This window comes from Taudactylus pleione, unplaced genomic scaffold, assembly GCF_031769625.1.
Source record: "Taudactylus pleione unplaced genomic scaffold, aTauple2 ptg001032l, whole genome shotgun sequence".
NCBI classification, from domain to species: Eukaryota; Metazoa; Chordata; class Amphibia; order Anura; family Myobatrachidae; genus Taudactylus; species Taudactylus pleione.
This window is the reverse complement of record NW_028285433.1, coordinates 7,978,225-7,996,194: the sequence shown is the minus strand read 5'-3', so window position 1 is coordinate 7,996,194 and position 17,970 is coordinate 7,978,225. Positions and strand designations below refer to the sequence as shown.

Genomic DNA, 17,970 nt, shown 5'->3' with positions numbered 1-17,970 from the left:
ACCCCATTATGACAACTTGTAAAAAGTTTATTTGAGATTTTTGCTAATTTAATAAAAAAAACACTAAGAAATCACATGTACATAAGTATTCACGGCTTTTGCCATGAAGCTCAAAATTTAGCTCAGGTGCATCCTGTTTCCACTGATTATCCTTGAGATGTTCCTACAACTTAATTGGAGTCCACCTGTGGTAAATTCAGTTGATTGGACATGATTTTGAAAGGCATACACATGTCTATATAAGGTCCCACACTTGACAGTGCATGTCAGAGCACAAACCAAGCATGAAGTCCAAGGAATTGTCTGTAGACCTCCGAGACAGGATTGTCTCGAGGCACAAATCTGGGGAAGGGTACAGAAAAATATCTGCTGCTTTGAAGGTCCCAATGAGCACAGTGGCCTCCATCATCCGTAAATGGAAGAAGTTCGGAACCACAAGGACTCTTCCTAGAGTTGGACGGCCGTCTAAACTGAGCGATCGTTTGAGAAGGGCCTTTGTCAGGGAGGTGACCAAGAACCCGATGGTCACTCTGTCAGAGCTACAGCATTCCTCTGTGGAGAGAGGAGAACCTTCCAGAAGGACAACCATCTCTGCAGCAATCCACCAATCAGGCCTGTATGGTAGAGTGGCCAGACAGAAGCCACGCCATAGTAAAAAGCACATGGCAGCCCATCTGGAGTTTGCCAAAATGCACCTAAAGGACTCTCAGACCATGAGAGACAGAGATTGAACTCTTTGGCATGAATGCCAGGCATTATGTTTGGAGGAAACCAGGCACCACTCATTACCAGGCCAATACCATCCCTACAGTGTAGCATGGTGGTGGCAGCATCATGCTGTGGGGTTGTTTTTCAGTGGCAGGAACTGGGAGACTAGTCAGGATAGAGGGAAAGATGAATGCAGCAATGTACAGAGACATCCTGGATGAAAACCTGCTCCAGTGCACTCTTGACCTCAGACTGGGGCGACGGTTAATCTTTCAGCAGGACAACGTCCCTAAGCACACAGCCAAGATATCAAAGGAGTGGCTTCAGGTCAATTCTGTGAATGTCTTTGAGTGGCCCAGCCAGAGCCCAGACTTTAGTCCGATTGAACATCTCTGGAGAGATCTGAAAATGGCTGTGCAGTGACGCTTCCCATCCAATCTGATGCAGCTTGAGAGGTGCTGCAAAGAGGAATGGGTGAAACTGCCCAAAGATAGGTGTGCCAAGCTTGTGGCATCATATTCAAAAAGACTTGAGGCTGTAATTGCTGCCAAAGGTGCATCAACAAAGTATTGAGCAAAGGCTGTGAATACTTATCTATATGTGATTTCTTAGGTTTTTTTTAATAAAATTTGCAAAAATCTCAAAAAAACTTTTTACACGTTGTCATTATGGGGTATTGTTTGTAGAATTTTGAGAAGAAAATTGAATTTATTCCATTTTGGAATAAGGCTGTAACATAATAAAATGTGGAAAAAGTGACACGCTGTGAATACTTTTTGGATACACTGTAAACCTGTGGTGAGTGAAGCGAGCTCTCGAAGGGACAAATTTCTTCTTTTGGTGGCCTTTATGGGCATGGATACGCACTTCCGCCCTCACTCCACATCACTTCCAGGTTCATCTACTGAAGGGGACCTGTACACTACCAATTTCTTGCAGCACCTAAATGATGGAAGATTCATGATAAAACACAACCTGTAAAATGACAGTTAGAAGCTGATTGGTTGGTACTTTATCTCCCCCCACTTTATCTCTCTCAGATTTGATAAATCTCCCCCTTATAGTTTTATTTGTCATTGCCTTTTTTTCAAACCACCATTTTTGGGAATTTTGTTGTGGAATTTAAAGTAATAATTTTTTTAAAAAGGCAAAACATGTAGGCAGACATCAGTACACTGCATTGTTTATCATTGACCTGTACTTGCTGACATTTGATTTCTCCTTTCCGGAAGAAGCCTGAAGAGGAGATGCAGCTGACCATTTAAGGGATGGGGGCGGGCTCTCCACATCATTTGGCCCTGCCACTGCCGTGGTAAAATGCTGTGAATTGCAGTTCTGTGTGGAAGCGGCTGGGCTAAAATGATGCAACTTGCGTCATTTTAGCCCCGCCACAAACAATCAGGCCCATGATTCCCAGTGTTATCTCCTCATCTTGCCCACTTGGAAGTGGATAGAATACGGATGATCCATCCTCTCTTCCGGTGGACCACTAACCGGTGGACCACTAAAAAAATTGTGAGTCTCCTGCACCTTCTGGGAGAGTAAATACGAGTATGCACTGACCTGGTGGCAGTTGTGATCTCTCCTCAAGGCAGGTACAGCAAGTAAAGAAAAATTTTACATATCATACTTTCTGACTGCTAAAAATCTCCCTCTGGGAGAGTCCTAGAGGGGGGCAATCATTGTCCGAGGTGCAGATGGACATAGTGTCGCATTCCCGTCATCGCAGCTTTGACCCTCTCTGTTCAAAACGGCACTTCATGGCATTTTACAACGGGGCTGGGGCCATGATGTCATAATACAATTTTAAGTGGGCGGCAAGTGGAGGACTGGCCCACTTTTTTGGAAGTCTGGAACTAAATTCTAATGATAATGATAATGTAAATGTTTTAATAATGAAAATTATGACGAAATCTGTGTTCAATTTTAAATAAGTGACTAAGACTAAACCTAAAATCCTTGTCAAAATGAACACTGTTCTGGCCCTAGATTTACTTGCAAGTTGCAATGCTTGCAACCCAGGCTTTTGCCAAGCGGGTGTTTAGTTTTACACAGGGGACCTGACAAGGTCTTCACAACAGGTCAAGGGTCATCTTGGAGAAAGGTGCCTTCCTGAAACTAAACTGCATTACGTAACCTGTAGGACAGGAAAATCACAGATTAGCTGCATTTTATTATTATTATTTGCAGTTTCAGTAATTTGGCTATAATCAGTCAGTTTGTATTTTTTATCATTATGCCATACCTGCCGACTTTCTGGCTGCTCCTTCCGGGAGGGAGCAGCCAGATCGGCAGGATGGAGGGGGCGTGGCCGGGACAAGAGGGAGTGGCCGGGCGGGTGACAGCAGTTGTGGGCGTGGCGGGGTCGGGGTCACGTGATCGCGTCAGTTTGGCCCTGCCCCCGCTACACAATGCCGATAAAATAGGCATTGTGAAGCAGGGGGCGGGGCCAAAATGAGGCGAATCGTGTCACCGGCCTCCCCCTCGGCGGGGGTTGCAGGGGTTATTGCGGGGGTGAAAGGAGGGGTGGCCGGCAGCTGGGAGAATTGCCTGCCTTCCCAGGAGGTCAGGAGCGGCACCCGATTTTCGGGAGGCTCCCGACCAAATCGGGAGGGTAGGCAAGTATGCATTATGTGTACATACTACATACACTACTTTATATTTTTGAAGTAGGGTTATTTTAAATAACAAGAACAAGTATGTGTTCTTGATATTTGCAGAAAATAAATATGACCTGTGGAGGAAATATGATTGGGTATTGCACTTGTTCTAACAGACTTAAGGCATTAATTTGTATATGCTATATGGGAGGAGTACTGTGGTAAATCAGCATGTAACACATTCTACAGCCTACTGAGCCTAGATTACTAAACACATAGCTAAAGGTATGCTGACTTCAAGTTTTCAAGGGAATTTTAGAGAAAAGTTCTTCAGTAAAATCCATTACAGTATAATTAAACTGTTTGCTACAATTATAACTAAACATTGACTAAAATGAAAACTGAGGTCCACTGACTAAATCTTGACTAAAACAAAGCAAAAAAAAAACACTAAAATTTTACTTTAAACCAACCACAATTTTAAATAAGTGACTAAGGGGTCTATTTACTAAGCTGTTAGGAGACAGAGTGAAAAGTGATAAGGTGCCAGCCAATAAGTTCCCAACTGTTATTTTTCAAACACAGCCTGTGAGATGGCAGTTAGGAGCTGATTGGCTGGCACCTAATCACTTTTCACTCTGTCTCCTAACACTGCTTAGTAAATAGACCCCTAAGACTGTGGGTAGTAAACTCTCACATTGGTAGAGTTTTATCCATACTTGCCGACTTATAAATTCTCCTCCCCGGGAGAAGCCTGGGAAGGAGAAGCAGGTGGGCGGAGAAGGGGACGGGGCTGGCCGGTTTGCGCCATTAAGCTCCGTCCCCTCGTGGGAATTCACTGCGAACGCTTGATATTTAAAATAAAGGGCGGGGCTAAAATACGCAATTCTCATAGAATCGCGTCATTAGGCCCCTCCTCCATTGCACGGACCCGCCGCCCCCCGGTAATATTCTCCCCATTACAGGAGAAGTGCCTACCCTTCCTGAAGTGAAGGGGGTTGCCCAAAAAATCGGGAGCCTCCTGCGACAAAACAACAAAATAATATGAAGTATTATTATTAGAATTATTATTATTATTATTATTATTATTATTATACTGATATATATTTTTGGTTGTGGATAATGTGATGTTGCTTTTGGGTGATTTTCAGGAATGTGTGTTCATCATGAAGGGGTATGTAATTAGTGAGGGAATAAGTGCCCTCCATGAATAATATTTTGACTATTCCTAAATGAGAAATCTATACTGTGTACAAATAGTTTTTTTTTATTTTTATAAAAGTAAAGTTATTGAATGCAGGATGAGAGGTGATGTGAATGCAGGATGAGAGGTGATGTGAATGCAGGACGAGAGGTGATGTGAATGCTTTCACAGCATGTGCTCTCTCATCTGTAAACTCTTTGAAGTAGACTGGTGAGATAAGTAAGGAAGTGAAGATATGAAGGTGCCAGTCTTCCCACGCAATGAGATGTGACTTAGCTGTGTCATGTCCTGATTACACTATTGTCACACATTCCTAGACATAGTCATTGGTTTACCCCAGGGAATCTAGCCAACCAGTAAATAAATGATTTTGATTTCACAGGTTTAACATTAGTCATATAGAACCTACCATTTCATAATAAATCCACTTTTAGAATAGACACATGTATAGTTAATCAAGTGTATCCCATATATATATATATATTATATATATATATATATATATATTATATATATATATATATATATATATATATATGAAACAGAATATTCTGTCATGGACAGAAACCATATAATGTCTCATTACTAATATTAAATGTCAGAGGTGTATAATATGTGATAACTATAAAAAGGTAAATTGGTGGACAGGGTGGGATGCCTTTTTTGGGGGAGGGGGGGGCACTACTTTAGACATTCCATCCCTGGGCCGACCAGTTTGGGGCTGATTGCCATTATGGCAGGAGAACCCTGCGCCATACTTACCGGCTTTCTTTCACTACATTCCGGGAGCAACCGGAGAGGACCATCTTCTCTCTGCTTCAGGGGGGCGGGGCCAGTCTATTGCAGACATTCGGACCTGCCCCCTTTACAGGAAACCCCCCGCCATTCGCTGGTCCGCGTGGGGGGGCGGGGCTAAATGTCGCAATTTGCATAATTTAACCCCGCCCCTCCCACGGACCCGCAAATATCACGGAGAATCTCCCCATCATACCCACTTCACTAGGAAGTGGGTGGGATGCTGGAGATCTGCCTACTATTCCGGGGGTGCGGGGGGTTACCCGAAAAATCGGGAGCCTCCCGCGACTCCCGGGAGAGTAGCCAAGTATGCCCTGCACTGCGTGTTCCCCTTCTATAGAGTCAGCCCGTCTGGCTAGCTCAGCCTGGTGCTAGTTAATTATAAAATAGGGGAAACCCCAAGACGTTTTTTTTCCTCCTATTTTCCAAAACCAGCCTGGGCTCAGAGATCTGGGGCTCAGCCTAACTATCTACTTTTAACAATAGCAAAGCCTGCACAGATTATATGACTTTAAAAAAAAATAGTGAATAAAACAACCTTTCTGACTAAACTAATCTGTTACCACTAATTGAAGTAATCTACATGCTGTGGCAGACCAAGGCCTGATTCAGAAATGAACAGTTTTACACAGCAGCTGTGTTTTCTGGAAACATAGGCAGTGGCGCCCAGTCCCTGCCCCCAAACAGCCACACCATGTCAATCATGCTGCATCTTAGAGGGGACTATGACTGTCATCGCAGTCAGTGACAGGCACATTTGCAGTACTGATCCTGCGCATGAGTAAACATCGGAGTTATGTAAAAAACCATCGGGTTTACGTACAACTCTGAATCAGGCCCCAAGTTAAACTCTAGTCTCTTCATTCCAGTGGAAAAATTCCTGACAATCCTTGGAAGTCTGGGGCATGTGGTAACCCTTTGTATGTTTACAAACTATAAAGCAAATATATGACTACTATGCAATATTCACTTAATAACTGATTACCTTACGAATCATGTTGACTGGGCCTCATTCAGAGATGTACGCTGTTATGATTTTTATGCAGTTTAGCGATTACACTGCACAAAACTGAAATGTTTCTAATGTGAAAATAGTTACTTCTAATTGATTTCAGCATGCGAAGAATGAATATCAGTTCGCTCTCTAGGCCTGATTCAGAGCCGCTTGTAAGCGGCCGCTCGTTCGCTCCGAGCGATATTCGCACATCTGCGCATGCGTATGGGTCGTAATGCGCATGCGCCAACCAGTCAGTACGGTCGGATATCGTGTGTTCGCAGAATTGCGAGTGCCTGCTAATTTGAGTGACAGGATGAGGTGTTTGTGGGTGGTAACAGGGGAAGGTGCTTGAAAACGGGGAGTGGAGATCCGAACGCAGGCGTGCCAAACAGTCAAAACGGGCATTTTAAGGGTGTGCATAATTAACAAAGCAGCGTCATCAACAACGTCACTTGGTTGTCTCTTAGCCTGAACTGTTCGCATGATTGCGGGAGGAAAATTCAACCACAAGCACTGCGAGCAGTTCAGACGCCTTTCGATGTACTCGATTAATCTAATAAATAGCGTAGATGATGTATGATGCGAGCGGCCAGGGGGCGTCTTTACAAAATAGCAAGCGCATGTTTCGTTTGCTCGTTCAGACATAGAGGCGTCAACAGACCGCAAAGAGAGAGCGCTCAATTTAAATAGCCGGCCCCTTTTTCTGCACGAGCGAGCGCAAATATCGTCCGGCTCTGAATCAGGCCCTCTGTTCCGAGATATAGCCCATTTATCATGATGTAGGAGTATTTTGTAAAATACTAGGGAATTTTGGCATCTAGAGAATATATAGGTTAGCAACCCTGAATACAGATATGCTGAGTCATTGTAGGCCATGTTTTATTTATTGTCTGTATATAGTTTGCATCAAGTGAAGGTTACGAGTTATGTTCCTTAATTTGTTTAAGTTTTGTGGTTATAATTTACGTTCAGTGAAGAGCAGTGAGTGACGAGCACGGTGAGCGATTCCACCAAGACATTCCAGTAATGGAACGAGGATATCAGGAAAGGTGGAGCGCTTCTATGCTTGCTGATTACTGTTGGAGAAGCAACTAGAAAAGAGAAAGCACTCTCATGAATAGGCCATTATTTAAGATAGTACTTTCGGTTGCTGTATGTTGTTTAGTTTTATGTTATTTGCGATTCATTGAATTCAAACAACTGTTATTTATGTTGTAGCAAGAAAATATCAGGTTTTTAAAATTGCTTTTTACTTAGGATATATTACATACTGTATAGCACTGGAATATTTGGAGGTGAGCTGCGCTTCATAGGTGAAGTGTGTAGGGGTGAAAACTGGGATGGGGTGGAGGAATGGGACAGGAAGGGGAGGGTGCTGAGAAGGACAGGGACATTAATGTCCATTCCTGGACATTAGTTTATAGCACCTATTTGACCAGCCTTGAGAAGCACTGTGTCTACTCCAATAAAGAGGTTTTTGGTCCTACACACAAGCGTTTGCCTCTCCTTTGATTCATACACACTTGCCGCACTAGATACATTCCAGGTACATACCATCAGCCCCATCGACCACACCATCCATCCACCCAAAACACTCCTCCACCATCCCTCTACATTGGGCATTGACCCCCAACCCTGCACAGACACCAGACCTGAGCGCATGTGATACCCCTATATTTCTATTGTATAGTACAAGTAGTGTAGCTAAAAAACTAGCGCTAATAAATACATTCTAAAGCCATATTAGTTTTTCTTGACATCATATTAGTAAAGTGTGACTATAGAACGGAAACAAATGAAAACTATTTCTTTGTTGTACAGTGCTATCGGTGCTATCGGTGAACTGCGCATGCCATACCTTCAAGGATAGCAGTGGGATTGACAGAAAGGCCCCGTTTGGGTGAGGAAACGGGGAAGTGGTCAGCAAAACGCAGATGGGTCGGTGCCGTTTTTGCGGTGGGTCGCAGGGGCATTCTGTGAACCCCTACGTACGATGGCTCCAGCATCTCAGTCCACAGGCGCCAATGCTGCATGACTATAGGATTACTCACATGGCTAATTATAGGAGAACCTGCATTAGGGTTATGATGGCTCCAGTGGGCGTCTCAGTGCTTTTAGGGGAGGGTGCTATTTTACAAACAGTCGCTCCTCCGCAACATAAGAAATAGCAGTCAGCACTCTAGATAAAGATACCATACGGTACCTGTATCTGTTTTTTGTTGTTTTTCTTTTACATATAACAACCTAAACTGAACTGTATTCAGACATGACTAATTTTTTGGCTTGTAACATTTTCTCATAAACTGGGTGGTCTAAAAAAATAATAAAATGAAGTGAGCACAACAATAGTACACTGCCTCATCTAACTTTTCTGTTCTATACATATTAAGTTAACAGTAGAAGTGTTGAGTTATTGAAACAGCTGCTGTGTATGGGATCTCTGTGATCTATACTGGATGTCTAAGACATTGTAGAGTTATAAGCTGCAGCAGCACATATTGCATTAGCAACATAATACAATAATATTGTTGATGTGGGTGATACTTGAAAGTTCTGAACTGCAAGATTGCAAAGAAATGGCTGAAAGTTTAATCAGGGTTTATAAGAAGATTTTTTTTAATACTTATGGGCATATTCAATTAGACTCGAAAAGTCCCGTCCTTTTCGCCTGCCGGACTTTCCGCCTACATCACGTATTTTTGGAGCAAACACTTTTTTTGCGCGCGGCTGCTATTTGCCCTATTTAATTCCAAATGATGCGAAAACACGTCCCGGTGAAACTCAAACAGGCGAAAAGTTCTGTCAGATTTGGGGAAATCAGCCTGACACCCCCCAAAAGATGCACTGACATGAGGGATCACTATGGATACCCCCGTATAACCCTGCTGAAGGTATTTGGTCTGCTTAAATGCTCTCAATAGCTGCTATTTAGCGTCTTTGCACAAGTGGTGAAGAATAGCATTTAGCAGGTTTTTTTGTTAAAAATAAGTAGTCCCAGCAAATTTGGGGTACATGAAAATGGGTGCAAGCATGGATAAAAATCGCTAATGTGAGGTTTTAAAAAACTTAAAAAACTCAACCTTCAGCATGCACCTGCAATCGAAAAAATACCTGGGGCATGCTTGGGGGACCCTCTGGAGTCTATTTCTCCAGTTTTTAAGTTTGTCCCCCAATTTTTTACCTTTTCGCCCCCAAAACGACAGGACTTTTTTGGGGCGATCTAAAGTCTTTTTGAAACTTTTTTTTTAAGCAGTTTACCTTTGGGGGACTGTCCCAAGGCTGCCGGCATGTTCCTGCAACTTTGCACTCCAAACCCCCAATTCTGCACTTTTTTTCGCCTACATTCAGTGGCGAATCTTTTCCGCTGGTTACAAGGCGCAGACTTTTCGCAGTGGCGAAAAGTCTTTGGAATTGAATATGGGGATAAGTTTTCACCTGGCAAAATGACGTAATCGTCGGAAACTTCGACGAAAACGGCTTATCGTGGCAATTGAATACGGCCTTTAGTTGTATTTGCTGTTACACCTTTTTGGGCTGATGCTGAGTAATATGCCAGTTTGTATAGGGAATCTTGCCTGAATTTGCACTGTGCATGCTCAGAAAGGGAAGGCACAGATATACAGCTTTGCAAACCCACACGCAGTGACATAGCAGGGGCCTCTGCACCCTGGGCCAGCACCCTCCGTCCTGGTGCACTAGACATCATGACATCAAACAGCAAGTACCAGAACATGGGTAATAAACATGTCCTAAGGATGCGCCAAGCGCCTTCTGGGTCTGATTCAGAGTCACATGTAATGCTGGTGTTCATTGAGTTGAGCAAAGTTTCACTTTTGCACGTGCGTGAAAATCATAAAACCGGAAGTCCTCACACCGCAAAGTACTGCTCTTATAGGAAGAGCTATCGTTTAGGGTGTTAGACGCAATTATACATCCATACGGCGTTAATAAACACTGCTATACATGCTGTGGTGGTATGTATGGTATTCAAATTTCAATGCTTATTTATTTATTACCAGTTATCTATATAGCGCACACATCTTCCGCAGCAATTTATAGAGAATATTTGGCCATTCACATCAGTCCCTGCCCCAGTGGAGCTTACATTCTATGTTCCCTATCACATGCACCCACACATACACACTAGGGTTCATTTTTTTGTTGGGAGCCAATTAACCTACCAGTATATTAAGCACCATGGCTAATTGAATCTGGCTCATAGAATGAAATGTAGCTGTGGGATGATAATTGCTTTAAGTTCTTTGTGCTATCTCCATTATTACATGAGAATATATTCCTGAGTAACTGTTCTGAGATCTCATAAGGGGCAGGATGTACTAACACTGTAATGAGGTTAAACCTCAGAAGACTGCAGTTTTTTAGAGGTTTGACATAATTTCGCATAAGTATAAAGTTCTGGAAAGCAAAGCTTTTCCATTTGGGTTGGGTACAGGATCGCCGCAGTCAGGATGCCGACGGTCAGAATACCGACAGATTTTTGTAACTATTATAACCTTTACCCTAAACCTTCCCTAACCAACCTTTCCCCAGCCTAACACTTCCCTCCTGCAGCCTAACCCTAATTCTTCTCCTAGTGCCTAAACCTAACCCTAATACTGACCATCGGGATGTCAGTGGTCAGGATTCTTGAACTGGAATTTAGACTGTTGTCGGAGTTCTAGCGCTGGGATTCTGGCCGCCGACATCCTGATCATCAAGATGCTGACTACATCCCTTCCAAGCTTATGCCCGATCGACAACACCATCTTTTGCTGGTTGCGCCTGCTCACACAGCAAAGGACAGCTCTTCCGATAAGAGGTTTGAATCGCAAAACTATATGCATACATTGCTACTAAACGCTGCTATGTATGCGGTATGTGGCAGGAGGTATCGCATGCAATATGTGATGCTTGATGCATCCCACCCAAGGTCTTGAAATATAGAGGGTTTCAGAGAACAATGGGTGACATCCCTCACCCATGATGCTGCCATGCTTCTTTGTTTTAGTAAAATGTATTAAATGTTATATTATATGTTCTCCTTCCATGCATTAATTTTCTTTAAACTCACAAATTATCACACTATTAAGTCTGATCTACAGTTTTGTGTTGATGAACCTTATAATTGGCTCTGAAAAAACATGTATAATATTATCTATCTTATGGGGAGAATTATCAACCAATCAGCTACTGTCATTTTACAGACTATGGGGGAGATGTACTAAGCCTTGAAAAGTGATAAAGTGGAGAGAGAGATAAATTACCCAACCAATCAGCTTCTAACTGTCACTTTACAGGCTGTGTTTGACAGGAGCTGTTTGGTTGGTACTTTATCTCTCTCCAAGGCTTAGTAAATCTCCCCATCCATGATTTGATAAATCTCCCCCTTAGTATTTGTACAGTAGGTGTGTATGTATGGAATGCTGTACTGTATGACCATTTGTATCTGACATACTGCCAAGGAGGGTGGGTGTGTCTGTAACTAAAAGAAATAGTGTATGTTTTTATATACACTCTTCAGTGTTCTGATTTGTAGAAATAATACAGATCTAGAAGACTCATTTATTATTTTAACATGGTTGTAAAGAGGATAGATTTTAGGCTCATCTCCTCCCTAGGAAAAAAAGATCATGAAATAACAGTGTAATTATAATCAAACATTGATTAGGTCTGAAGTAGGGAGAACAACATGATTATAGCTTTCAATGTCAAACGGTACAAAATAATAATTCGGTCATGTTACATTTAAGTAGAGAAAACCTCATCCCATCTAGGTCACATAAAGGATGGAACCTTATCATCTGCATATACCCAATAATTTAGGTTTATCAGAACTCAGTTTCTGCTATAGCCTTTACAATTGATGCAGCATTTTTTATAAGGCAATGATTGGGGAAAAAAGTTAAATCACACCATTCTTCTTTTAAATGTTGATCATAAAAAACAGACAGCAGGCAGGAATTTAAAACCACTATTGAGCCAAAAGATGAACAAAAGGACATCAAATGAAATAAAACATTCAAGTCATGGGTCAGAATGGGATGGGTACGGGGCTCGGGGGTGCGGGCAGTCAGAATCCCAATGCCGGCATCCCAACCAGGTTACAATCCTGATGGCTAAAGGTAAGTAACCCTAACCTAATCCTTCCCCTAACCCACCCTCCCTATGTCGGGATTCCAGCGTCAGCATTCTGAACGCTGGAATCTCCACTGTCGGGGTTTTGAACTTATCCCATCAGAGTGCATCATATCAAAGAATTAGTATCCTTCATTTCCTTAAATAAACATACAGCTAATTTCATTAATTAACCAAAAGTAATTTTACCTTTTAATAGGAAATATAGTTACTTTTTTGTGCTCTAAGTGAACCATGTTATTTATATAATTAATTACACCAAGAACAAATGCATGCAGATATAGCTCCATTCAATGAATTTGGCATGAGTACGGCCAGCCACATTTGCTACCTTGTACTAATAGTCGCACCGTCCACAGGTTTTCCTTCCACAGGGCCTAATTCAGAGATTTACATAAATATTTATGTAAATCTCCGATGCTTGCAGATCTGCGCAGGAGCGGCACTGCGCATTTGCAGATCTGGTCCTAGCGACATCGGTTGCAGTGTTACAAAGCTGCAGCATAATTGACATGCTGCTGGCGTTTGTGGGTGGTGACGAGGAGCATTCCAGAAAACGGGCGTATCTGACTGTGCCAAAGCCAGCTTCACTGGCCTCAGCAGCGTGATTTTGCTGGAAAACCTGAGTAACCTGAGGGTTACTCAGATGTCTGTTGTTCACGCAGTTGATCGCATGCTGCATCTTTGGATGTAGCAGTGGATCAGAGACTGGCAGGAGGCGTCTTTTTACTTAAGACACCTCCTGCGTATTTTTCATATTTAGCACAGCTGCTGCATACAAACATGTAGCGGCTGTGCCTGTACCGTCCATCTCTGAATCAGACCCACAGTTGCAGCTGTTCATCCTTAGTATCGTTACTTACACCTACTTGAAAAGACCCAGATGTTGGTCGAAACGCTTTGGAAGCTGTGACTTTAGACCAGGGGTGTCTTAAGAGAGGAGTGGGCCCATGTGCACTCCCCGTGCGTGGCCCCCTCCTCTCTCCCCGGTGACTGGCAGCCAACTGACGCGGCTAGCCAGCCACCGGAGCCTTAGTAGACCCTGGGCACTAGAGTATGCCCGGAGTCTACTGCGCATGCGCAGAACGCCCGAAAAATGGCCGTGGCGGAGTCTACTGCGCCCGGAGTCTACTGCGCATGCGCAGAACACTGGAAAATTGCCCGTGGCAGCCATTTTCCAGTGTTCTGAACAGCGCAGACACCCGACATGGGACCACGGACAGGTAAGTGTAAAATAATATGGGTGCAATGTGTGCGGTGCTGGGCCCCCCTGGACCCAGCGGCCCGTGTGCCCCGCACACACTGCACCCATTATAGATACGCCACTGCTCCAGACATCCAGGAATTGGATCACCACATATAAGCACTGGGGCCCAAACATCTATCCCCTTGCACAGCCGTTCGGAGTTCCTAGGTCCGGATGGTCAAGGGACCCCATGTTCATATATATGGTATGAACCAATCTTTCTTGCACTGATTAATTTTAGAGCTTTTATTCAGTGAAATATTTGGTTCTATTCCCTTTAAATAGGGTTATTATATTGAGAGTAATTAATTTGTTGTATCTTTTTATATTTGATAATTTTCATGTGTTTTTTTACGTTGAAAAAATTGTGATCCCCTGAATATAGTGGACCATTTTATATGAATAAATCTTTTTTATTGAACCTATTATATATGCCTTTTGGTCTTACAGATATTTACCATTTTTTGGATTTTATAGGGGGGCAGTGCCATAAAAGCCACTTACCCAGTTTTCTTTAAAAGTTCATTCTGGTCCTCAAGGTTAAGAGACCATTAGTGGTTTTAGGCCGCTAGGGATATATATTTATGTATTTTTTACTCCCAGGAGTGCCATTCACAAACCCTCTCTACATTTTTTGATTACCTACCTATACTTGCCTACCCTCCCGATTCGTCCGGGATCCTACCAAAAATCAGGCCCCCCGGAAAGGCAGGCAAGCCTGCTAGCAGCCGCGCACCCCTATGGCCCCCCTCCGCAGTTACAGGAGAAACTCCCGCTTCGTGGTTGGCCGATAATGTGATTCACGCTGAATTGCGTCATTTTGGCCCCGCCCCCTGCTTCACAATGCTGGTAATATCAGCATTGCGTAGTGAGGGCGGGACCAAAATGACGCAACCACATAGCCACGCCTTCCCGTTCCACCCACAAATGCTGGGTATGCTGTCCAGCTGCCCCCCTATGCTGGCAACGCCCCCCTGCATTCTCCTTTACAAAGATGGCAGCCGTTTGGTCTTCTGTGCATGCACGGCACCATCTTGCCACAGTGTTTTGATCAAGTACTTAGCTCCAGTGATCCTGATATATATCCTACATATATCTGAGTTATACCTGTGTATCCCAGCTCTGCTACCTTCATACATTACCGGATGGTCCTCTGTATGCTCCTCTCAAGCTCTGCTCCATCCAGGACTACTGTGTGTTTGTAACTGTGAGTATGGCTGTACAAACATACTGCTACACTTCTACACTTCAATAAATCTAACTGCTGGTCCTTTCTGCTGTATCTGTATTCCATCAGTGTCTACGATTTCTAACCAATGTTTTAATACAAAATAGAATACAACATATCAACATTAGCCACACAGCTAACACACAGAAACACAGAAAAAAACAGAAGATCACCAGCGCTCCAGCCCTCCACACATTGGTTACTGATTACTGACCGGGTTAATCATGGGCACAGTTGCTCTGTCTCCCAGTGTCTTCTTTAACCTATGTGTGCGCTTGATGTGACCCAATGACGTCACGTTGCATGCCTGCCAGCCAGCTCTCTTCCCCATGCCAGGCAATGAGGAGTATTACACATTCAGTGGTGCACTGGCACTTACTTGGCAAGCGGCAGGTATTGACTCTGGCAGCGGCTGTCAGCAGTAGTGTGCTTTGTGTCAGGCTCTCATTGTGAGTGACTTCTGTAAGTAAACTGCTGCAGCCTGCAGGGAAAAGGGGTGGGGGATGGGGAGGTTGCCTGACAGGGGGAATATATAAGTAAAAATAATTCAATAAATTTTTAGGAGGGTGGTATGATTATCAAATACATACATATTTTAACATATAGTAAACATATTAAATGTATATAGTATATTCTTTTAACATATTCAGTATATATATATATATATATATATATATATAATCTGTTTAATATATGCTAAAACATGTATGTTTTTTTAACCATATCACCCTCCTAAAACTGTATTGAATTATTTTTACATATTTATACATTAAATTATTTATACATACTTAAGTCTCCACATTTTTAATGTTATTTTGTTCTTCTGAGTATGGGGGGCGTGCCTAGAGCACTGATGGACCTTGGATGTGTCATGTGACCAGGAAGTGCACTGCAGTGTTTAGAGATGGAGCTCAGTCAGCAGCAACAAGAGAAGATACAGTGATGCAAGTAGGAGAACCAATGGACACTGAAGCTTAGTGTAGTGAGGGGACAGTTACAGTGAATAGGGGGTTAGACAGTCTCCAAGCACTCAGACCCATCTCTATGTGTGCCTCCCCAGCCACTGACCTTACTGCACATCATTGTTGTTCAGCATCTCAAATGTATCTATTTCTGTAATGAATTACAAAACTATCTAATACAAACTCTCTTGTTATGCTTCCCACAATCCTTTTCTCCTTTGCGTGGTATAATGGTGAAGAGATTGAAGAGGAGTGTGAGGTGGCATTCTCAGATGTCCAGATGTAAATAGTATATGAAAATTTTGTGTCACCCCTGAAATCAGTTATATGTAGCAGTCGTCAAACTATTAGGGGTCTATTCATTATGATAAAATATCACGAGTGATAATTTAGTTTTAAACTCGCCACAAGTTTTTAGTTCAAAAAGGGGCCATTCATCATTAACTTCTTTCTAAAGTATCACTTCCTGAAAGCTGCTCTTTTTCGTAAGTGTGAAATAATTCCCCTGCTTCTCCGGAGCCCTATGGGGCTGGCTGTGTCTCTGCCACTGCTAGTGCTTAGTACAGCACTCGCCACCCGACCCCTCTTCCCGATTCATCACATCTAATATGCTTAGCCCGCCCCCCCCCTTCCCCCACTGCGGCCCACTCCATCACCTGCACTCGCACACCCTTAATTTTCGCCTACTTTTGTAGAAATTAAGGGGTGATGATTAATAGACCCTTTAGTTTTGGACAGACACATCTGAGGTGTTGTTATATGTGCATATATATATATATATATATATATATACTGTATATACATATGTACACAGTATATGTCTGTGTGTGTTAGTTTGGCCAATTGCCATAATTATACCAGGGCTTTCTACATCCATTTTCATTGATTACTTTAATACTTTAATTTTTTGTCTTTTTGTACTTTTCAGCAAATACTCAAACACTCACGTGGTGATTCCACAAAGGTCATCTTTCTCATTACGGATGGCTATTCAAACGGTGGTGACCCAAGACCTGTTGCAGCTAGTCTACGAGACCTTGGAGTCGAGATCTTTACAGTTGGAATATGGCAGGGCAACATCCGAGAGCTACATGACATGGCATCACAGCCAAAGGAAGAGCACTGCTATCTGCTACATAGCTTTGCCGAGTTTGAGGCACTAGCACGACGTGCACTACATGAAGGTATTTTGTTTCAGAATTGTTTCAGAATACAGTTAGAATCTACTGCATAATTAATGTGGCTTTTTATGGGCCCAGGGGTAAGTTCATACCAGGAGCCCGGAGGCGAAATAGTTATTGGTGCCCCCCTGACTCGCATTTACTATCAACACGCCAGTCACTAAATCACATTCACTTCCAACAGCCCAGCAGCAGCAGACACACACCCTCTTCTCCTCCCCCTTTCCCCAGACACCCAGACACACGCTCTCACAACCCTCTCCCTGCTTTCACTGCCAACTCTCCAGCAGTAGCCAGCCACACACCCTCCTCCCTGCATTCACTACAAACACCCTAGCAGCACCCACACATACACTTTCCTACCCATGCATTTTCTGCCAACACCCCAGCAGCACCCAGACACACATTGTCCCCCTGCATTCACTGGCAACACTCCAGCCAGGGGCGGGTTGGGCAGAGTGCCATCTGCCCCCCAGGCCGGCACAATTTTAGTGATTCAGGGCAGCTCTGTGCTGTAATATGTGTAAAGTAATCCAGGAGGGGCTAAAAGAAAATGGCTGCCCCCATAGCAGGCTATGAAAGATGTCCGCTATTTACCAATAGGGAGCCAGGGCAGCTCTGTGCTGTAATATGTGTAAAGTAATCCAGCAGGGGCTAAAAGAAAATGGCTGCCCCCATAGCAGGCTATGAATGATGTCCGCTATTTACCAATAGGGAGCCAGGATTCCTTTCCCAGGAACCCATGGGGCTGGAGAGTGGAAAAGGGGGAAGGGGCTTGTTGAGGGAGTTTGTCATTAGTCTTGCTGCCCATGCCTTCCCCAGATTGATTAACTGCTGCTGCTGCGCTGCCTCTAAAGGGAGAGGGACGTTTCATCCTGCTGGGTCCACACTGACAGCAGGTAAGATTCAGCACT

General features: G+C 43.4%; 1 protein-coding gene across 1 annotated transcript in view; it reads left to right on the top strand.

Annotated features, from left to right (window-relative positions):
* Window positions 1-17,970, top strand: part of SVEP1 (sushi, von Willebrand factor type A, EGF and pentraxin domain containing 1) — a 470,252-nt gene that overhangs the window by 107,068 nt on the left and 345,214 nt on the right. Inside the window, exon 2 of the mRNA XM_088461305.1 lies at window positions 16,804-17,059. Coding sequence (XP_088317431.1) covers window positions 16,804-17,059 — 256 coding nt within the window. The remainder of the gene's footprint in view (window positions 1-16,803; window positions 17,060-17,970) is intronic.